The sequence below is a fragment of the Pecten maximus genome, chromosome 1, assembly GCF_902652985.1.
Source record: "Pecten maximus chromosome 1, xPecMax1.1, whole genome shotgun sequence".
NCBI lineage: Eukaryota > Metazoa > Mollusca > Bivalvia > Pectinida > Pectinidae > Pecten > Pecten maximus.
The window spans coordinates 18,670,443-18,695,260 of record NC_047015.1 but is presented as its reverse complement, the minus strand read 5'-3'; the positions used below and the strand labels follow the sequence as shown (position 1 = coordinate 18,695,260).

Below are 24,818 nucleotides of genomic sequence, written 5' to 3'. Positions count from 1 at the left end.
TTTTTTCGAGTTGGCGGAGTACTTTTGTCTACAAAACATCACTTTAGGGTGGTTGATTTCGGCCAGGTCGCCATGTCGGACCAACCAAACGAAGACCGACAACGCGCCATGCAAAGAGCGAAAATACGCCATGCTAGAGCGATAGTGCGCTAAGCGAAAAGCGACAGTACGCCATATGCATGCGATACAAATACCCCGCCAATGCGTCAGGGAAACAGAATTTGTATATCCATGTCACCTAGTGGTGTTGCCTGGAGTTTTCATTTTGTCGCATGACGCAATGTCGCTCTTCCCTTGACTAGGACGACATTGCGTCCTGGCCGAAATCAGCCACCATAAAAAGTTGATATAGTAGATATCTCAAAATCAAGGATGTTCTGCAGTTATATATCTCAATCATGCTCATTTGATATATTTTTATACCTTTGAATTATCCGAATGTTGTTGGTATGTACAACAATGACTAATCAAAGCCACATTCATCATTAAAACAAATATACGTGAATGCACTTATCTATGTTTACAAACATTTTCAAACGTTTCAAACCCATTTCTACTCCCCATTTGTTGTTATTGTTGATGGTCCGTTAAACAATATATGTAATAATATTATATTTTCAAAACAACATACAGGTCAAGATACAGTTGGTTTATCTCGATTTCTTTAATGTCTCCGTGTGTTCTATTATTAGAAAATATCGACTAAGTACAAAAGGCGGTCTCTTACTGTATTCTCTAAAGTTGTAGGGAAGCGCATGTCTGTCTTCGAGGGCGTCCAAGGTTAGGGATCTCCTCGAGGTAATACGGATTGATTAATGGTATGTTTCTTCGTTCCTGTCAATGAATATTTTTCGAATATCATGTGGAAACGGAAAAGACATACATTGTATGAAGCGTGCGTACCGTGTGTATATAACGTACACCTCATCGTCAGTCATTTTAATAACAACCCTTATTGCTACCAAGATTGTTATTAATATAAATGATAAAATAATATCAGCTTGATCAGATTACCAAAAACAAATACGGATATGTCATGCTAGCTAAATGTTCATGTTGTAGATAATATCTCGCTATAATAAAACTGTAGCATTCTATTTACTGAGATGTATCTACTTGGGCTCAGATGTGAGGCTGTATCCATCTGTTTATACTGGTAAATGTAAAACATGTTCATCAGACCCCGAATTCAATGGTGGTCACGAACACACGCGCTATGTCCGGAATGGTGTTATCGACATGCGATTTCGAAAACAAAGTCTACGAATTCAACCCAGCAGTGTAACACGTGCCATCCGCGACACAACAAAGACAGAACATTACCGTGTACCAAGGTTATCGTTGCTGATGATACCAAACAGGAAATTAAATCTGTAGTGTCCCGTATGCCATTCATTCGAGAAATAGAAACACGCCAAATTCTAATCTGAACACGTAATGCAAACAAAATGTCAAATATTCCCTTTTTACCACACAATTTCGGGGGAGACCTCATAACATCGATTTTCAAAATGTTACTGCATTTCAATGAGAAAGTGGCCTATGACTGATCATGATGTACTCGAAAAACTGTCAGAACACGTGTTCGTTGTAACCTTGTTTTGTGTAAGGGGATAGAACCATACACAAAAAAAGTCTTCACTGTAATAAGTAAGTCTCTAGTTACATAAAAACCTCGCCTTTTAAGATTTTGGTTCCTGATTCTAGTTATTTTTATTACTAAAATCCCGTACATATTCCCTGTATTCGGGGGGAAATGTTATCTCGACCCGCAGAAGCAGTATGTATCACGGTGAACAGGTATATATAAGAAAATGTCTTTCCCTTGATTTAAGGACTCTGGAACTGGCGTCTATAATGTAAGTAAATGTAGAGAGTAATCAGGGTTTGGTATAACTATCTAAACTCTTTAAATGATTAATGACTTGTGTCAGGCCGCCCGAAGATAAATACAAGTTACTTTTTTCATTGATATCTCTAAAAATTAATATCTTTTCACGATCTACGACACCCAATCGCCTCGCCAGAAATATCCGTAGCTTATACCGCTGCGCCACATCGGCGTGTTTCAATGGCGCAGTGATGGTCGGCCCGATATAAATACTGTCAAAGTCCTGGAGTTTACAGTATATGATAAAATCAGTTTTTGAATTAGAGACGCAATATGTCTTCAATTAGAAGTAATTGTTATACTTGAGATATAATGTGTATTTTGTATGACGATATTTGACTGGTGCAACACATAAAAGGAATTCATCACGTTTTCTGTAACCATTGACTATTTTATATAATGACGTAGGATCCACTTTGTTTGATAATTTCCTTCACAACAGATCTAATTTATTATACCAATAAATGTCTGTATAATATTTCTAAGCGGACGTCTTCTTCAATAGATCCGTTTTATTGACTGCGTAAAATTCGTTGTTTGGTATTTTATTGTTAAATACATGTAAAAGGATTACCAAATGTCTGAAATGGATTATCGTGCATTAAAATTGGACTATCTAATGGCGAAATCTTCTGATCATTATCATGGTTCATTGATTCCACACAACAAAATCCTGACAAGCATAATACAGGCAAAATACAATTTGACGATAGAATTTTTTTCTCTGGTCTTACTTAATTATGTTAGGTTTTGTCTTTATACTGTACAAAGTCCTATCAATAACCCATTAAATGGGGTTTTCCATGTGTGGGACCTTCATGTATCCAGTCGTGTGGAAGCAACTACAGAAGGTTGCTTTAAAACACCGTGGGAAGGTATCAATTTAGTAGATTTTAAAAATAAAATACAAACAAGAATGGCAACACAATAACGTAATCTTATTTCAAAATCGATGCCAAGCGAACAAAATACGAACAAATAAAAAAAAAAGGACGATGAACATAAGAACGAAACACATGCCATATAAATCTAGGTCAAATCGACGACATCCGCCCTGTAAATCTAGGTCAAATCGACGACATCCACCCTGTAAATCTAGGTCAAATCGACGATATCCGCCGTGTAAAAATAGGTCAAATCGACGACATCCGCACTGTAAATATAGGTCAAATCGACGATATCCGCCGTGTAAAACTAGGTCAAGTCGACGACACCAGCCGTGTAAATTTAGGTCAAATCGACGACATCCGCACTGTCAATCTAGGTCAAACCGACGACATCCGCACTGTAAATCTAGGTCAAATCGACGACATCCGCACTGTAAATCTAGGTCATGCCCAGGTTAAGTCAAATACTCAAAATAAAAACCAGGGTGGTGACAACGGAACCACTAGGTATTTCAACAAGCATCGAATACGTATGAGATCATATCACAAAAGGAAATATAACACTTCCATATATCGGCCATAAAACGTCCCCATGGTCTACGTCAATGTGAGCTAAACTCTCATTTTACACTACATTTAGTTAGAAATATATCGGTATTGTAAATTTTGTTACAGCATCTCGACTTCTGGAAATTTCACACTTTTTGATATAATAGTATCATCGTTAATGTTGTGTTTAGTTTTCTGCAGTCAAGGTATTCAATTTAGAGTATCGGTCAACAATCTTCATGTAGATACAAACAGTACTTTATTACTCAATTTTCGACCGTTTAATAAAATTCTAAAATTGTGAGGACGGGGGAATATACATACAGATACACACGTATAATTAATTGTAGTCTAATACGTAAATAAATCATCATTGATCTTAGGGCGGGGGGGGGGACTTAATTCATCAGTTCATAGCTATTATTCATCTATGAATGCGACACTTTTTCTGATGCAATGATCACCATCAAATACCATTATAACGAATAAAATTGGATCAGCTCAACTTTGAGTTGATGGATATTTATCTCTTAACGCCACAAACATAGGTAATAGCTTTTGCATCTTTTGAGCAAAAATGCAGATAAGCGAATAAGAAAGTATTCCCAACTTTACGCAGTTCATGAATACATTTCCCCTGCATCTTTTCCTAAGTAAACAAAATAAATATTTCCGAGCAGTGTTTCCTAAGTTAGATTGTGCAAATTATGTTCTTTTATGTCAATAGTATATCCTTGTATGAACAGATTATATCCTTGTAGTTTCATATTATATCCTTGTATGTCCATATCACATGTACGTCCACATTATGTCCTTGTATGTCCATATTACGTCATTGTGTGTCCATATGATGTCCTTGTATGTCCATATCACATGTATGTCCATATCACATGTATGTCCATATCACATGTATGTCCATATCACATGTATGTCCATATCACATGTATGTCCACATTATGTCCTTGTATGTCCATATTACTTCATTGTATTTACATATCACGTCCTTGTATGTCCATATCATGTCCTTGTATGTCCCTGTGATGTCCTTGTATGTCCATATTATGTCATTGTGTGTCCATATCATGTCCTTGTATGTCCCTGTGATGTCATTGTATGTCCATATTATGTCATTGTATGTCCATATCATGTCCTTGTATGTCCATATTACTTCATTGTATTTACATATCACGTCCTTGTATGTCCATATCATGTCCTTGTATGTCCCTGTGATGTCCTTGTATGTTCATATTATGTCATTGTGTGTCCATATCATGTCCTTGTATGTACCTGTGATGTCCTTGTATGTCCATATTACGTCATTGTATTTATATACCACGTCCTTGTATGTCCATATGACGTCCTTGTATGTCCCTGTGATGTCCTTGTATGTCCATATTATGTCATTGTGTGTCCATATCATGTCCTTGTTGTCCAATCAGTATATATTACTTGTCTGAATATGTCTCAAGCAAGCCTCTGTGTCATTAGTACCTCCTTTGGAATCAATATTTGTTCTCGAAATACATCAATGATACATAAAATAGTTATTAACGAGATCGACTGACAACATTCGGTTGATTCTATCGGCAGGGATTGTTAAAATGCGATCAAAGAGAACCCATGTGTTCCAAATACTTTACCAATATCACTGGCATACCGTTACCAAAATAGATTCAATTTATTTTTTTGTCTTATTTTGATGAACTTTTCATGAAAATATAACCCATCCATCATCATTTTATCTTTGTTTGATTTCGAAAGGTCATATATAAGGATTCATGCTGTCGCCATCAAATAATATCAATAGCTAGTGTGTTCTTTGTAAACATTATAGTAATATCAATTATCCAAGAGCTAGTGTAACCATCCAGCCTTCGGGCTTTCATGACAGAGAATCCCTCTCATCTATCACATAGGGATGCTTGAATGAGGGGGAGATTATCCCATAACCAGTGTTTTGTGTGAGGATTATAATAATATCAATTATCCCAAAGCTAGTGTTTTGTGTAAATATTATAATAATATCAATTATCCCAAAGCTAGTGTTTTGTGTAAAGATTATAATAATATCAATTATCTCATAACTAGTGTTTTGTGTAAATATTATAATAATGTCAATTGTCTCATAACTAGTGTTTTGTGTAAATATTATAATAATATCAATTATCCCAAAGCTCATGTTTTGTGTGAGAATTATAATGATATCAATTATCTCATAGCTTGTGTTTTGTGTAATGTTTCGATAAAATGTGTATTAATGTGATGTTATTTAATTTGGAGCCAGTTGTTTTCCGAATTACATTATCGTTCAAGCACAGCTATGATAGCTAATAGCGCTAACATTTATAAACACATATGAATAGCCATCTAGAAAAGCCAAGTTCTTGATGATTTTCTCGGTGACACATTTCTAACTTCCCTAAAAGTTTCTAAATGGTGTCCTTCTTACAGGGAAATATAAGGCGAGAGGAGAGGAGGTCTTTCGATCATATCCGTTTTAGATTTGGTCAAACATTTTGTCAACATTCATACCTCTGGAAAATTGAGACTATCAAATTGATCGACATTTGATTTATCTTTTACGCTGATGCAGACTGTGATAAAATTTTATTATATCCGTAAAATGTTAATAATAAAAATGAACTATTTGCATAAATAGATGATAATACTGAAACATTATTTTAAAATATTGTTGTTGATAAAATCTAGATTGCCAATCTGTTTTGTTATAATTTGATGTTCTTTATTATCCTTTATTAGATCCTTCATGAATTTTGATATGACTTTTAATCAATCAATCTAGGAACAAGTCAGATGAGTTACTATTTTAGACTCGTTTTTTAATCTGGAATTCTTAATAGATATTTCGTATTCATTAACTACCAAGGATATTCTGGAACGTTTTTTCTTCGGGATGGTAATGTAAATATGATACAAGTTATATAACTGAACCAATATGACATTGAAGAGTGACGTTTCGATGACTACACTGTCACCTTCATCAGACTACTGAACAATAGACTCGATCGACTGTTTAGGATGTTTCGACTCTATCATGATCCTATTGCCGACAACAAGTTCGAAAATAGGGTGAAGAGATGGTAAAAAAAAAATAGAATCAAACAAGTGAAGATGGCATGATGTAATGTAGTCGAATCGGCTACTCTTTGTTAAACACTTGATCATAGAAATGCCCCCACTCGCCATGACCACGATACATTCTCTGGATGATTTCTAACAGGGCTTTAATGTAATGAATGACTACCTGCCCATTCGTTTGCTCTTTTCTTTTGTGTTCCGCTTCTTGGACTTTTCTTGACTTTCCCTAATCTTGACTTTCCCTAATCTTGACTTTCCCTAATCCTTATTTTCCCTAATCTTTATTTTCCCTAATCTTTGTTTTCCCTAATCTTTATTTTTCCTAATTTTTACTTTCCCTAATCTTGTTTTTCCCCTAATCTTTACTTTCCCTAATCTTTACTTTCCCTAATCTTTACTTTCCCTAATCTTTACTTTCCCTAATCTTTATTTTCCCTAATCTTTACTTTCCCTAATCTTTACTTTCCCTAATCTTTACTTTCCCTAATCTTTACTTTCCTTAATCTTTACTTTCCCTAATCTTTACTTTCCTTAATCTTTACTTTCCCTAATCTTTATTTTCCCTAATCTTTACATTCCCTAATCTTTATTTTCCCTAATCTTTACTTTCCCTAATCTTTACTTTCCCTAATCTTTATTTTCCCTAATCTTTACTTTCCCTAATCTTTATTTTCCCTAAGCTCGTTGTTAACTTTCTGGATTGCTAAGTCGGGTAACCACATGTTTTCATGGCGCTTTAGATGAGATTTTGCCCTTCTTTTTTCTTTATCTTCTGTGACGGTAGTTTCACATCTGTTGAGCAAAGTTCGTACGATACCCAGCCTGTGTAAGCGGTGATACAGTCGGATATTGGTCCGTGTGAGTCTTTTTCCTATAGACCAATACTTTGATAGTACCACCATCCTTTTCCTATAGACCAATACTTTGATAGTACCACCATCCTTTTCCTATAGACCAATACTTTGATAGTACCACCATCTTTTTCCTATAGACCAATACTTTGATAGTACCACAATCTTTTTCCTATAGACCAATACTTTGATAGTACCACAATCTTTTTCCTATAGACCAATACTTTGATAGTACCACCATATTTTTCCTATAGACCAATACTTTGATAGTACCACAATCTTTTTCCTATAGACCAATACTTTGATAGTACCACCATATTTTTCCTATAGACCAATACTTTGATAGTACCACCATATTTTTCCTATAGACCAATACTTTGATAGTACCACAATCTTTTTCCTATAGACCAATACTTTGATAGTACCACCATATTTTTCCTATAGACCAATACTTTGATAGTACCACCATATTTTTCCTATAGACCAATACTTTGATAGTACCACCATCTTTCTTAACCAGGAGTGTGTCGAGGAATGGCATACTGCCATCTTTTTTTCTTCACTTGTGAACTGGATACTGTTGGTGGTATCCACAGTGTTGATATGTGCAGTCAAATCCTTCTGTTGCCCCTTCTTGACTATTTCAAATATGTCATCAGCATATCGTTCCCACATACTAGGGTTTGCATTCCACGGGGGCCGTGGCTATAGCCTCCATTATCAAGTGCCCCATGAATAAGTTCGTCACAATCGGAGACACTAGACTGCCAATGGCTGTACAAAACCGCTGCTTACAGATGGTGTCCCGGAAAACAAAATACGTTGTTGTGAATACAAATTCTAGCAAATCCATGATGTCTTGGGTATGGATTACTTCCAATGAGTTTCTTCCAGCATTGCATAGCATTACGACTATGACATTTGTTATAAAACGCTTTCTCTTTCGGAACACATGTTACCGTTTGTGATTTTTGTGGCAGTTAGTGGTGTTTAACAATTTGTGGTGTCGTTCCTTTCGTATTTATAGATTATCTATCAATTTGCATTGCTAGTCTACTTTTAATTAACTTATTTATCTTAATCAGTTTTGTTTAAGTTTTATCCCGCAATTATTAATAGGGTCGATCAATGTTAACAACGAATTGAAAATTATAGTTACAAAGTAGACAGGATGAAATTTGCTTTAGATACTGGATTGAATTAAACTCCACTGCCACAGACTCATGAATATACTTTCAATATACAACGGTTTACTGAACTTTTGTAATCACAAGCATTCTTCTTTATAAATATCATCATGGAATATCGGTTAATTGTCCTTACTACTAATCAAATTGCTTTGATACGGCTGCTTGTATCGTCATGTTAAAAAGACGGCAGTTGATTGTCTATAGATAAATGTTAGAGGGACCATGGCTCCAGAACTTTCAGAAGCTGTGTCAATTTATCCGCACGCGGCTATAAGAAGAGAGCAAGTTGTGTTGGTAAAAAGGTTGTGTGGCTTACAAACTAACACGTCAATAACTGTAGTCAGTGGAGTACAAACTAACACGTCAATAACTGTAGTCAGTGGAGTACAAACTAACACGCCAATAACTGTAGTCAGTGGAGTACAAACTAACACGCCAATAACTGTAGTCAGTGGAGTACAAACCAACACGTCAATAACTGTAGTTAGTGGAGTACAAACCAACACGCCAATAACTGTAGTCAGTGGAGTACACACCAACACGTCAATAACTGTAGTCAGTGGAGTACAAACTAACACTCCAATAACTGTAGTTAGTGGAGTACAAACTAACACGCCAATAACTGTAGTTAGTGGAGTACAAACTAACACGTCAATAACTGTAGTTAGTGGAGTACAAACTAACACGTCAATAACTGTAGTTAGTGGAGTACAAACTAACACGCCAATAACTGTAGTCAGTGGAGTACAAACTAACACGCCAATAACTGTAGTCAGTGGAGTACAAACTAACACGCCAATAACTGTAGTCAGTGGAGTACAAACTAACACGTCAATAACTGTAGTTAATGGAGTACAAACTAACACGCCAATAACTGTAGTCAGTGGAGTACAAACTAACACGCCAATAACTGTAGTTAGTGGAGTACAAACTAACACGCCAATAACTGTAGTCAGTGGAGGACAAACTAACACGTCAATAACTGTAGTCAGTGGAGTACACACTAACACGCCAATAACTGTAGTCAGTGGAGTACAAACTAACACGTCAATAACTGTAGTCAGTGGAGTACAAACTAACACGCCAATAACTGTAGTCAGTGGAGTACAAACTAACACGCCAATAACTGTAGTCAGTGGAGTACAAACTAACACGCCAATAACTGTAGTCAGTGGAGTACAAACTAACACGCCAATAACTGTAGTCAGTGGAGTACAAACTAACACGTCAATAACTGTAGTCAGTGGAGTACACACTAACACGCCAATAACTGTAGGCAGTGGAGTACAAACTAACACGTCAATAACTGTAGTCAGTGGAGTACAAACTAACACGCCAATAACTGTAGTCAGTGGAGTACAAAATAACACGCCAATAACTGTAGTCGGTGGAGTACAAACCAACACGCCAATAACTGTAGTCAGTGGAGTACAAACCAACTCGTCCAAATCTGAAGTAAGTGGATTACAAACAAAATCGTCAATTACTGTAGTCAGTGGATTACAAACAAAATCGTCATTAACTGCAGTCAGTGGATTTTAACCTAGTCATTATATTACAATCTAGCTAGCACTGCATATTTGAATATATACATTGTACTAGTACATTTTGTAGGTACACTGTATGTGTTAAAGATTGATGGGAATGTGAATCAGTACATGTGTACGTAAGGTGCCAACTTTCTTTCATACAGCATTACTTGTTCTTATAGGGCATGTTCACATCATCAGCCCATACATTATATACTTCCTAAAACAGAACGTAATATAATGAACAATGCATAAGAATATCTGTTTGATAAAAAGAAAGCAGCAACATGAATGTGAAACCATAATTCCAACTCAGATCGATAAACGAGTGCAACATATCAAGACTATGTAAACCGAACGAGGCCTTCATATTTCGAGAGTATACCTATGTGGATTTCAAGGTTATCATCTAGCTGTTGAGTATTTATTATCTTTAAAATTTTCAATTCATATTTTTTCATCAAAATCGGTCATAATGTACCATCAATTAAATATGTCGTATAACTTGGAGAGCAGGAAGTTTGCGATACAGAGGAAAGCTTGTGTTACTGAACTCAAATGATAACCGATAATTGTCCACTCTCACCTTGCATGAACGCTAGATTACAGTAATATCAACCAAAGTGATCAAAATTTGTTCCGAACAAGACAGCATACAATCGTTTTTCTGCGTTTTTTTTTTATTTGTGGCATCATCGAGGAACTATCAAAGTTGATACCGTATGTCAACATTTTTTCAATTGCGCCATGAAATATGACTTATCATAAACTTCACACTTTATTTTAAATGTTTTTGAAAATTAGAATTTACATATGCAGCTTTGGTGTTGTCTTTAAATAGCAAGAAAAATATTGATCATGTTACTGGGTTATACCTTGTGAATGGTAAACTTGGGATTTCAATATATTTTTTTTTCAAATATATTACTTTCTAATGTCTCCCAGGCTCTTTTCGGACAGATCACGTACGAATGTGCAAGTGGCCAGACATTTCTATGAAAATGACCTTGTGTTGATATGCTGTTAAGTCTTAACGACAACACTCAGAGCCGGCTATCAACAAGTATCGTGTTTCATTTGGCAGGAACACAATTAGCCATCTTAATCATACACCACAGACTATTTGGCACTATGGACGTGAGATTAAGGCACTCACTGCGGTCGCGGTGGTGTAATTGGTAAGTGATATGGACACTCCACAGAGAGGTGATTACTAGAGAGACAACGACAATTTCATATCAATATGTCCTCGTGATGGAAATAAGTAAAAATAATTACACAAACAAGATGGTATTCCATTAGTACTTAAAGCAACAAGCTCTCAAAGTTCAATGATTCGCTGTAACAGACAGAATGTAAACAATAATGGCAATGATTCCGAAGAGTTGTTAGTTATATAAAACGTTGATAAAAGTTTAGGTAATTGTAATTAGAAAGGAATGATACAGTCGAATAAAAACTACAGACAAAAATACTTCCCTAATTGTGGCATCCACGCGTGTGTTGTCTGTATAGAACAACAGAGAATAACGACATATCAAAGAAACCGTAATTCTTACTCAATAAAACGAGGACAAAATCCATACAAAAAATATAAATCTGCATGGAGACCTTGAGAAAGTATAAGGAGAATAAAACCGAGTATACCAGGGGTCAGCGGCTTCTTCTTCATCCATGACATCCGCCATAACAAATCTAAGTAAAAACTGGGTTGTCTCATTATCAAGGTCAAGGTGAAAACCAGGGGATGACAACGAAATTATTACTTCCAAAAGAGATCATGATACCGATCATAAAACCGTAGTCTCCATAAACCTACATTTCTCGAAACCTTCCGTCAGTACTCTTCACCTGTCACGAAAATCGTGATAATATATAATATATATTCCCTGAATATCGAATCAACTGGAACATGTTAACGCTGTTAAGAGGCAGCAGGATGTTACTATATAGAAATGGAAAGTTAACAATTAGAAAGTTGAAATCATCACGCTTATCAGACAGCTTAGTTGAAAGTAAAGATCGGTATACGCGAGTGACGGTAAGAGTCGGTAGTGTAATTGATTTCAAGTTCCAATAAAATTTTGTCATTTAAAGATAACACATAGTCGATATGTCTGTATATGAAACTGTCCACGGTCTCTGATGCTTTAAAAATCCTGAAGAAGTAAGGTTGTTTCCACTTATCCTGAGCTAGGACACGCAAAGCGATTGTCCGGGGTAAAAATACAGGTAAAATATCGCGTGATCAAAATGATTCCCACAGAACCAACATACAGTAGATCACAATGGTGTCTATTGGCGCGTTGTGCGTTGTGAACGGATTATGTAGTCAATAAGTATCATGTGAAATAAATAAAATTGACAAATTGAATAGGAATTTTATACTTCCCATCGATGTATATCTCTTGTCCACATGGCGGTTTGTTTACATTTGAACGATACGGTTATTTTACTCTTTTCTTTTATTTTCTTTTTTGTCCAAGTAAAACTTTATATTTTTACATTTTTTTATCTTTATACTCAATACTTTATACCAAATAATATTAAATATAATTTTATTGTTGGAAATATCTTTCAAATACCAACAAGAAAAGTTCAATGGTATTATGAAACATAACAAAAAATATACATCTTCGTGATTCGAAAACCGAACCTTCTGATTGCTAAGCGATGGTTCTACCATATGAGCTATGCAACTAACAAACCTATTTTTCGCTAATAAGAATATTTAGATGTCATAGATTTAACGTTTGTATTAAAAAACTTAGTTTTTAACATATATTTTTCATTTTGAAAACGGTCACCGCTAGGTTGAACAGGCCAATGTGCGCCATACTTCTTTCATACTTTTCTTAAGAATGTTGAGCACATATGCATATTCTGAACAGTGTCACTATTAAAATGAGTTATAAAGACGGTTACGGCCAAACTACTGTCAAATGTATTAAAGAAGTGAAGTGGTTATTACAAAGGTGTACCGAAACGCCCAGGTAATCCTTTGTTTCGTTAACAAATAAACAGAAAAATCATCAGATCCCAATGCTGCAAATTCAAGGCACTCATCTGAGGGGTCAATACGAAACCTTAAGATTTCTTATGCCATCATTACAGTAATGTTAGTTCCAACCAAATGGAAAAAGCATCACTAAAATGTGATGAATTCATATATTCCATATATATTAGTGCAGATATATCATATATCTATATCATATTGAAATATTTATTTTAAGTTTGATTGACATTTCGAAAGTCAATTGTTCCGATGTCCTCGTTAATTCTTTTATCAGCATTCCATGGGGAAATGAAATGTTGGTGTGTCGAACATAGACATTTCTATGTGGACAGACGTATCATGGGAATTTATTACATGACGTGTTGACAATTCAACATACATCTGTACGCCTTAACCTAGACTCTATCTTGACCATCACCACCGATAGGGTCATTTGGCTCGATACGGGTTCTGTTCCTGGCAGTGAATTAATCTACCTATTTTCGATGGACCTTAGGCGGTACGGTATCCGTTGCGATGAATGGTCTAGTAACTTGCGTTTCCCCCGTCCACATATTGGATAATTCAATTGCCTGTGATTCTCTTTTTCATGCTTCTGTGCTTAGAGGCTTATTATGATAGGCTGAAATGGACAGCTCTGTCACTTGCCTAGTGGTCAATTCACTTATAAGCGTATCAAAAGGCGATCAATACACAAACGTGTACCTTATTACTTCGACGCAATGTTATCTTAACGTTTCCATAAACATAGGCAAAAGCAGAGAGACTCTCTGTGAAAATCATAAATATCAGTGAAATAATCCCAAAGACTGACCTCATAAGGAAAAAATCTTATATCCGCCAATTGATATGTGGACCACAAATCATCAGACTTTTGTTTCCGCTAATTTTTATGCTGCAATAAGGGTATAAATACAGCTTTCTTCCTCACGCCTCAGTTTACTACGACATTTGATCAACAACATGCTCTTTTACAGGGTAAAATGAGTAATTTTACCTAAAAACATTAAAGTAAAAACATGAATGAATGAATAAATAAATATATGTATATATATAAATGAATAATAACAAATGCATGCTAGTTAATCACAAAAAGAACCATTCTATATACAATGAAATCCGACAGTAACATGCCTTGACTTAAACTGCAACATCTCGAAAAGCTGACGACACTTATCGTTTTTATGGCGGAGAAACAAATACGCATCCACGATATCACGATGCTGCTGGCCGTAACGACACCGGTGATTGTGTATTGGCGTTAAATATGACAAATACCTGTCTACCTTGGTCCTTGATACGGCAGTGCATGGAATGAAGAGCTCAGTATTATTAATTACAGAAACCGCCATTGATATTTTGTCATATATAAAGCATTATATCCTTTACAAAATTGATGAGAAATAACCGCTTAGTAATAAGATTTGATTTTTATTTAAAAAGCTTGATTTTGATGGAAAATCATCAGCAAAATTTCCTTATGTGTTTTGTATGAAATAATGTTAAACATAGTCTTTGAAACGAGTCGGTTCCTGACGGATGGCGGAACTGGAACCTGCTTCTGCTCTGCAGCAATGATGTCATTTTTCCGTTGAAATGTACACACTTTTCTTGGGCTTAGACTCACAATTAATATTTGATTTGAGTCTTGAATTATTAATTTGCACTGGAGTTGAAAATGATGACAGCGATATTGGCGTTTGCGCCATTTTCGGTGTGAATCGCGTGGATGACTTTTGCGAATGTTAGCTTCAAATTTTATCGGACGAATGTGTAATTTGTTTGTCTGTAGGTTCCTGAGATCTGATCATGTATGTTGTCCAAGTCCCGAGAATCCAATGTTCACCTGACTTTCGTTCAGAATAGATGTTCTGACCGATCCTCAAATGTGATTGATCGCGAGATCTTTTATCATGGTAACGTTTGGAAGATTGACGTCGATGTACAATTTTCTCCTATCTTAGCTCCTGTGTCTGATTTACTGATGGTACTAATCACAGAATCACAGTCTTTTGTGTCGTTGAAAGCTTGCTTTAGCTTGTTTAATGACACTTGATTGTCATTTCTATAAGAGGTATTTCTTTTTCAAATAGTTATAAACATCATTTTGTACTGGAAGCTTTTCAGTTTCTTGTCGCGGAACGTTTCTCCACATATGACTCAAACTGGACAGTATTGTCCTAGTTAAACTTTAATAATTTTAACAGCTGATTCAGCTTTGCCATTCGCTCTCTGACGATTCCTTTGGCGATGGTATGTACCATTCCCCATTTCAGTCTGAATTTTCTTAGCTCTGTCGAGGTAAATTGAGGTCCTCCCTCTGAGACCACCAGGTTTGGAATGCCAAAACGGGCAAATTGTTTCGTAAGCATACTAATGACTTTGGTAGATGCAGTGGTTGGTAAGTAGTCCACTTCAATGAAGCTTGCGATGTAATTGATGCATACCATGTAAGGTCTATGTTATATTTCGAACAGATCCATTTGACGTTTCTTCCATGGTTTCCAGGCATCATGCTGCTAAAGAAGATTATGTGAATTTCTTGGCTTCATTTCGTGGCATGCCTCGTAAGAATTAGCCAGCTGCTTGAGTCCGGCTTGTTTACGAAGTCAATATATAGTTTCCCTAGCGCGACGAAGCATTTAGTTGTAACCAGCATGTGATTTACGAAGTTGATTTTTGTTTAATTGCATGCTGCTACTTTGATACGCATTCCAGTCGGAAATTGATTGCACATTCAAAATACTTCAGGTCCAGAATGTGTGAGATGGTTCAGCTACTTCATCTCTTTTAGAATATATGTTCACAGTTGTCATAATCTTCTCATTGATGTGTTTCGAAGTTATGATGCTTGGACACCTACTTCATTCCATATTTAACATATCACTTAAGGTCCTAGCAGAGTGGAGCCGCTGTACTATAGATTTGTATACTTCTCTATTACCGAATTCATTGCTCTATTCACATGCCCGAACTACATTTGTACCTCGTTAAAGTGCACACGAAGAAACCGATTTCATTCTAATGCAATTGTCGAAACTTTCTATGAATCTATAATCTTAATTCATTGAAAGAACATTACTGCCTGCAGGCTGGTTGGAATGTTCAGAGGAGAGCTAAAAGCTTTATTTAATATGTTCCATTCATGCCGTGGCTGTGTCATTACATATACAGACGTGTAAAACCGAAGCCATATTACACATTTTAACTCAGAATAGTCAGCCTGGAGTTATATCTATTCCGTTCTCATCTCTTTAAAGGTGATGTGTACTTTTAAAATTAAAATTGATTGCAGTACTTTACGTATATCTTCCGGAAAACCAGCATTAAATTATTGTATAAGGAACTAAATAACCGGTAGCATGTAAAAGCTAGCATACGTATATGTCATCGGGCTAGACAAATAAATACAAATTGTTTATATACCATATCTCCTATACACTTATATAACCACCAATCGAAAATATGTAAATAACCATTTTGCACGCTAACGCTTTGTAAGGATAGTAAATGGAAGCGGATGAAGTTGCTAAAATGAAACAAAAGTTCACACTGACAAATCTATTTCGTATCCAGTACATAGAAACAAAATCTTCACACTTTATCACAAACCGTTGATGATTGTGTACGGAGTAATGCAGACAAACCTCTGTTGAAATGAAACAATATGCAAAAAAAATGCCTATAACAAGTTTTAGGATTGATCAATACCATACGTAAACAGTTAGCCACCACATCATCGATCTGAACCAAAGTTAAATATGACACCTATATTGTATATCTCCTGTCACACGCCATCCTAATGATAACTGAGTGGATTAAACAATAATCATGACAGTTACAATACATAAAGGGTAGGTCATTGGTCGTGGAAGGAAGAGTGTACTTGTGTATCGTGTCTTTAGCCTGTACGAAATGTCGTGTTGGAACTTAGACAAAAGTTGTTGATTCGACTTTATCATTGGCCGGGGTACTCCAACAATGTTCGAGGATAACACGGTGAGAAACGTGAGGACGACGTGTAACCTCTAATTTCTCAAGGACACTGCGCAGACTGTCATATTTTCAGTTTGGATTTTGATCATCTCAAACAGCTTAATTACATACACATGTTTAACAGTGCAATGACATCATCTTTTTGTCATGAATTCATCATAAAGTCGTATAACTAGCAATCAAAAACACGAAATCATGATTATTTGCATTTCCAGGCTTCACTCCGGTAACAACTTGGATTGAAAATGGCGGCCCGGTAAAAGCAAATGAAAACCTATTTTCTGAACAACCAATGCCGCCATGTTCGAATTAGATTACTTGAAGTAGCATAATAGTGTAGTATTTTGTCTCAAATTAATATCACCTTGGCGTGAATTAGTGATTAGACTATTTAAATAGTATATTTATTAGGCATTTTGCGCAGTGTCAAATACACTAGTTTGCCGCTGCTAAAGGTCGGTTAGCGTCAGAACCAAAAAATAGCCAAATACCTTAAGCTAGCTCAGTACGACCAGGGATGTATTTCAACTCAGGAATGACGTTATGTTATCACTATCAATTTCTATCAACAAACAGAAGGAGTTCTAGTTTTGTTATCGATATATTACTATCCGTGAATTTTCGATGCATATACCTCTTTGTTTTTCTTAGATAATACCCTGGACTTTTTTTCCTTAATATTGTCGATTTAGATCTGATATGATTACTATATCGACATGCTCATAGTATATACATACCAGCTGACAATCGCATTGTTGTAATAGTACATAACTTGTTATATTGTGTTGATCTGTTTCGGTTCGTCTGAAGATAAGTTATTATCGGTGATATGTAGAGAGCTGGAAACTGTTACATGCACATTCACAGTGATATACATTAGCTGTGTCCCATCAGCTTGTATAGATTACACCTATCTTATAGAATTTTTCGAACTCCTAAATAATACCAAACGATCTTTAAGCATCCGTAAAACTTCTAGAATAATGCGTATACAGCCGAGGACATACAAATTGCTTGAAACATAACACTTAATTGGTAAATGATTTAATAATCCTCAAATATCTCAGAGGAAACGAGAACGTAATACCTATTAATTTTCCCGACAGTATCTGTATTACTTTTATATGTAACGTTCTGTATTAAGAGACGGAACGCGAACCCGGGAAGCAAGATGACCCCAAAATATCCCCGAAACAGAAAAACAAGAACTTATTTTTGGACAAATCAGGCGATGTGATTTGAAGCGCCGTTCGTGTCGTCAATTCAGTAGTAGCTTACGGCTGTATAACCGACTGATTCGATAATAACGTGGTTTGTAGAGACTGATTCTAGTTCCCCTCGCCTTGTCAACCAATCTAACACCAGCTGTTCATTCCTGTGTCACAGCCATGTGTCCCTAGTCTGACATCCAATTCACTTTCTGGTTCAAATACCGTCTTCAAATCCGGACATCAGAGTAAAACATCAATATTTTTTTTATATCGAATATAAGAGAATATAATATGCTATGTTATTTGATGACATGAAAAGATGTAATGCAGATATGACGTTGATCAATACTAATTATCTTTAAACTATATTTAATTTTCATTTCATTTTGTAATATCAACTGAGGTACCAGACACCACCATGCCTGGGTCTCAAAAACTTACACTTGAAAGCTGTGATCTAAACTAAATTAGGTATCAACGTAAGGAGACGCTATGGAGGATCGGTGATAATTCTTTGCCACATTTTTCGTTGGATCTTGAGCTGTACGGGCCTACACTGCTGAAGCTCTGAGTTACGCTTAGAAATTGCCGATCGCTGATCCTCCTCTCCACTGTCTCAAGAGATGTGATTGGTTCTTCGTAGACAATTTGGAGGCTTACCTTGCTGACATATGCAAGCCTTGAACTTCCCTGGTAGTCCACTTTCATCAACTGAATTCATCCATTCCTCTGCCTGCCTTTTCATCTCGACTGCGCTGTTCCTGTCGTTTAATGAACCATCGAACCACTTTCCAAGGCTCTTTGTGACTGTTGGTATGTCCTCTCCCCTGATCGTGAACCTTTCCTCTTTTACCTTTCCTGCATTCAGTTGGAGACTCCGGGACTCGACTGGTTTGAATTTCATCCGTGCCCATGTGACCATCTCTGCCAGATCTCTTAGGACCCATCTTCCTTCAACCAAAGTCTTTGTTGTCACCGTCATATCGTCCATGAACGCTCTGGTTGGTGGTTGCCTGATGTCGGCTGTCATGTACATAAGGGCCTCTGCTCATCTTCTCGACAGTTTTGACAATCAAGTTCATAGCTGCTGCGAAGAGTATCACATATATCGTGCACCCGGTGACTATCCCGACCTCAAGTCTCTGCCAATATTTCGTTAACAATATGATTTTCCACACTTCCTGATTAGTTAAAACAGTATCATGTGATCCCCACGAAAAAGATCGTGCAACTTACTGTTTCGGAAAACAGATTCTAAATTAGTTCCTCTTCACATTGTCGAACAATGGCCGATACCTGGTACGCAACCAAAACAGACAGAAACATAAAACTCTTCAACTCTTGAAATCTCGAACTCTTTTGGAATATAGCATTACTCAATGTGTGTACCGAATATATTCTAATGCTTTTAAAAGTATATTGTTTCGATTTATTCGATTCATTTAATCTTATAATAAAACAGCCATTTTATAACAAAACTATTGCACATTGTATATCGCGATAATAATCCTTCAGTGTATATTTAATCCTTAACTTAGTTATGTTTAAGTATTTTCTACAATTAACTTTTTACAAACAAATATATTTTTCATTTGTGATTTGGCATGTTCCATCAATAGCTGGGGTAGTACTTTCTTTCATTGACCTCACGACAAGACATATTTACTTCCGGCAAATTTTGTATATTAACATTTGTGTATAGCGGGGATGTAAAATAACTGGAAGGCATGGAATTGTGGACCCGCAAATCCTCCTCTCTGTTAATGTTTTTTCTGGTGTCTGGTGATTTCAGTTAAATGCCTTGAAGAGACTAGGATTATAGGATTGATTGTCTGCTCCCATTACAACACTTCTATCTTGAAGTTTTTCTTTCTGTGATTTGTTATCTCTTGTTCATCCCCCTGAGCGCCTGTCCTCGTATGACCGTGGCTGTAAATATCCCCCGGACACCTGTCCTCGTATGACCGTAGCTGTAAATATCCCCCGGACACCTGTCATCGTATGACCATGGCTGTAAATATCCCCTGGACACCTGTCCTCGTATGACCGTGGCTGTAAATATCCCCCTGAACACCTGTCCTCGTATGCCCATACCTGTAAATATCCCTCTGGACACCTGTCCTCGTATGACCATGGCTGTAAATATCCCCCTGGACACCTGTCCTCGTATGACCATGGCTGTAAATATCCCCCGGACACCTGTCCTCGTATGACCGTGGCTGTAAATATCCCCCCGGACACCTGTCCTCGTATGACCGTGGCTGTAAATATCCCCCGGACACCTGTCCTCGTATGGCCATACCTGTAAATATCCCCCGGACACCTGTCCTCGTATGACCATGGCTGTAAATATCCCCCGGACACCTGTCATTGTATGACCAGGACTGTAAAAATTCCTTTGGACACCTGTCCTCGTATGACCATAGCTGTAAATATCCCCGGACACATGTCCTCGTATGACCATGGCTGTAAATATCCCCCTGGACACCTGTCCTCGTATGACCATAACTGTAAATATCCCCCGGACACCTGTCCTCGTATGACCATGGCTGTAAATATCCCCTGGACACCTGTCCTCGTATGACCGTGGCTTTAAATATCTCCCGGACACCTGTCCTCGTATGACCATGGCTGTAAATATCCCCCTGGACACCTGTCCTCGTATGGCCATACCTGTAAAAATCCCTTTGGACACCTGTCCTCGTATGGCCATAACTGTAAATAGCCCCCGGACACCTGTCCTCGTATGACCATGGCTGTAAATATCCCCCTGGACACCTGTCCTCGTATTGCCATACCTGTAAATATCCCCATGGACACCTGTCCTCGTATGACCGTGGCTGTAAACATCCCCCTGGACACCTGTCCTCGTATGCCCATAACTGTAAATATCCCCTGGACACCTGTCCTCGTATGACCATGGCTGTAAATATCCCCCTGGACACCTGTCTTCGTATGACCATGGCTGAAAATACCCCCCTGGACACCTGTCATTGTATGACCAGGACTGTAAATAAACATGGCTGTTGCGAGGGACATTGAAGTGTTTACAAACAAGTAATGATACGTGTATGGTTGTGCATACATAAACACTTTATACCGTGGAAGTACATTTTACAGCATTCATAATATATCTATTGGTATATAAATTGTTTTCTTACATTTCCGTATATCAACCATAGGTTTTCAGTTCTTTCTTTCCAAAGCAATATCGCATGCTTATAAGGGACACAGTGACGCAACAAGACTGCATCCTGTATCACTTGTGTGTCAAACCTGTTTGTTTCGATATAAATATCTGGTATTGAGAGTACTAGTACAGACTGCTGTCCGCAATGTATGTTAACTTGCAACATTTCAAAAATGCATGTAGACTTGTTACAACTGTTATTAATTATGTTCCAGGTTGGCCGTACGGGTCGATGATGTGTAAAGTGACTCCGTATCTACAGGGTGTGTCTGTCTGTGCGTCCGTCAACACTCTTGCTGCCATTGCTCTCGACAGGTAATATATATAGACAAACGATTATGGACGGAATCAAAAGTTACTGGATTGATGTGGTGCGCAGACCAATTCCTAAACTGTCATCTGTAACGTCAGGGCCGCACACACAACATCGGATATCACACACTAAACAGAGTATTTTTTATTAATTATCTTAATTAAACAAAAAGCTTACATTGGTTCGGACTAAGCACGTCAGTGAGGTAGCGTTATAAATTCGGCATCAAATCCGCGCTGATATCGCAGCCCCTCAAAACACGAACGATGAACACACGTACTCTCAAAACAGGCATACAGCTTTCACGCATGTGAGACCGTTCTAAAATGACTAAATTAGACTGTTTATAGGACGTCAAACAATATGAAACCAAACCTCGGACTAAGTAATCCAGTTTATGGCATGATGGACATACTTTGTAACAAGAAGTACGTATAGTAATTATCATAACGCCTGTATTATACATGTTGGCCACCCCTTATATGACGATAACCGCTAGGTGATACCAAGTTGATGATGAGTTTGGTTTGGATTGGTTTGGTAATTTGTTCAACGTCCTATTAACAGCCAATGTCATTTAAGAACGTGTCAGATATTGGAGGTGGGGGAAACGGGAGTACCTGGAGAAAACACGCTAGCCTATGGCTAGTACCAGGCAACTGCCCCACGTGGGTTTCGAACTCGCAACCAAGAGGTGGAGGGCTAGTGATAAAGTGTCAGGGCACCTTTACCACTCGGCCGCCGCGGCCCCTGATGATGAGAGTTATCTGGGTGACCGAGACACATCCGTCAGAGGCGTATATACATGTATACATCACTCAGTTTTTTTACGTCTCTCGTTATCTATCTCCGTCCTTCTACAGTCAAACAATAAGAGCATGCCTCTGGCATTTGATGCAACATCGTTATGTCTCTGTGACTAAAAGTATCGACGTGCACGCTATAGGGTGTCATTTATTCAGTATTACGGGTTCCAGAGTTTACAAGAATTACATTCCCGTATGACCGCTAATACCATTGATTGTGATACATGTTACTGGTGATCATCGCCCTTTGCTCTGCAGTACAAATAATTATGAGAACACGGAAGTGTAAACAAGGCTGTATATCAAAAATCGATCATCTGAAAATCATCAAAATAATAATTCACAGCGAGATCATCGAAAAACAAGCGGACTGAAGTTAACAGCGGATTTGTTATTCGATATTTTGGTTCGAATAACGAATCCGCTGCCAACAGCAACGCTTCTGCTACAATATGACCTAACCGTGCTAGCGTAGGATTGTTTAGGGAAATAAGCATTTCAATGGATGAAAAGGAGGTAAATTTTGCAAGATTTTTTTATCTCAATATGTAACTATGCTGTAAGGCTATGGTATATGTACGCGTGTGATTTTGATGGAGCTATAATCACGATTGCTTATACCGTACGTCTCTTTTGCCATTCCAGGTACTTGGCTATCTGCTACACTCTGAATTACAAATTGACCGGAAAGATAGCCCGCGTGGTGATGGGCTGTGTATGGGCTTTCGCCTTGTGCATCATGATCCCTTGGGCAGTGTTTTACCGGCACGACAAATATCGGTCATCGATCCAGGCCATATACATCTGCCATCTAGTTTGGCCTAGCCAAGTTTCAGGAAAATTCTTTTTGGCGGGAATCTTTTTATTTTGTTACACCATCCCGCTCCTTCTCATTGTTGTCTGCTACGCACTGATCGGGTTCCGAGTTTGGAACAGAAATGCCCCGGGTATATTTAAATCTAACGGGATCATTCATAAATCTAAAGTGAAGGCAATCAAAATGCTTCTTGTTGTCGTTATATTGTTCGGATTGTCTTGGTTACCGTTATATACAATCAATCTAAAAATTGTGTTTTCGCCGCCATCCTTGACAGACATGGATACAGTAACAATACTTTACGATTATTTGGTGCCGGTGTCACAGTGGTTGGGACTAGCAAATAGTGGCATCAATCCTATCGTTTACTGCTTGTTTAGTAGGAAGATTAGGACAAGAATCAAGGTTATGGTAACGTGTAACGAAACACAAGAATTTAAACGCCAGTTTAGAAAATTTTCTAGCACGAGATATGTTTCTGTTGACTATACAAATGGCCAAGTAACCTTGAGAACTCATGGCACAGAGAAGGAAAGGAGGACAAGGTCGCTGAAATCACTAAACAATGTTTATGATTGACAAACAGATGTTAAGTAAATCTCTGGATATGTCGTTTTTACAGGTATTTATGGAAGTAAAGTTTGATTTGCCGAATACGTCTTTGTTATTGATACAGATGAATACAAACAAATATTCCAACAACTTGCATTTGGGTAAATACTGAATGGGGTAGGTCCATAAACTTTATCTGTGTGAACAAAAACAATCTTCATTTTACTACCATCGCGTGCAAGGTTACTGGGCACTATGTTCTTGAATCTATTATGCGTTCTTTTTTATACTTTTTTTCCAATCATATTGCCCAATGACAAATCAAAACGACATACCTTATACGAGTTGATGTAGTTGGAACATATTTAAAGTTAACGAACTTAGGACGATCAGTTTGCCTCTTCGTCCGTCTGTCAGTAGAAAAAATGTCTTCCGACAACTCTTCCTAGACTTGTGAACCAGTTTCAATAAAACCAGACACGATTTGTAACAACTATGTGTAGATGTAGTTGTAAGAAAGGTTTTGCGATAAATTGATTACCATGATAACTTATACACAGGTTTTTTTTTTATATTGCTCAACTTGGACAAATTTTGCTGTAACTGATCAAAGGATAAACGAGTAAGTTAGCACATACATTTATTGTGATTTCAAAACCGGAACTATGAAAACAAAAGGAAGGTATCTATTTGGTTAGACTAGAGCTATTGTCAGATTTACCAGAAACTTGTTTATAAGGTCTGCAATGGTGACAAATACAAAGGTTCTATTTTCCAAAACCATCTTTTCATTTGGTTGCCATGGTAAAAAAAAAAACTACGAACAAATCTGTTTTGGACAATTCATGAATCTGTGAGCCAATCACAATGAAACTACAAAGTAACATTAAAGACTCAATATATAATTGTATGTATATTGTT

General features: G+C 37.2%; 1 protein-coding gene across 1 annotated transcript in view; it reads left to right on the top strand.

Annotated features, from left to right (window-relative positions):
* Positions 1 to 23,999, top strand: part of LOC117326981 (neuropeptide FF receptor 2-like) — a 55,492-nt gene extending 31,493 nt beyond the window's left edge. Inside the window, exons 2-3 of the mRNA XM_033883787.1 lie at positions 21,625 to 21,724; positions 23,174 to 23,999. Of these exons, the coding sequence (XP_033739678.1) occupies positions 21,625 to 21,724; positions 23,174 to 23,924 (851 nt within the window). The 3' untranslated portion in view covers positions 23,925 to 23,999. The remainder of the gene's footprint in view (positions 1 to 21,624; positions 21,725 to 23,173) is intronic.
* Positions 24,000 to 24,818: the final 819 nt, after the last annotated feature.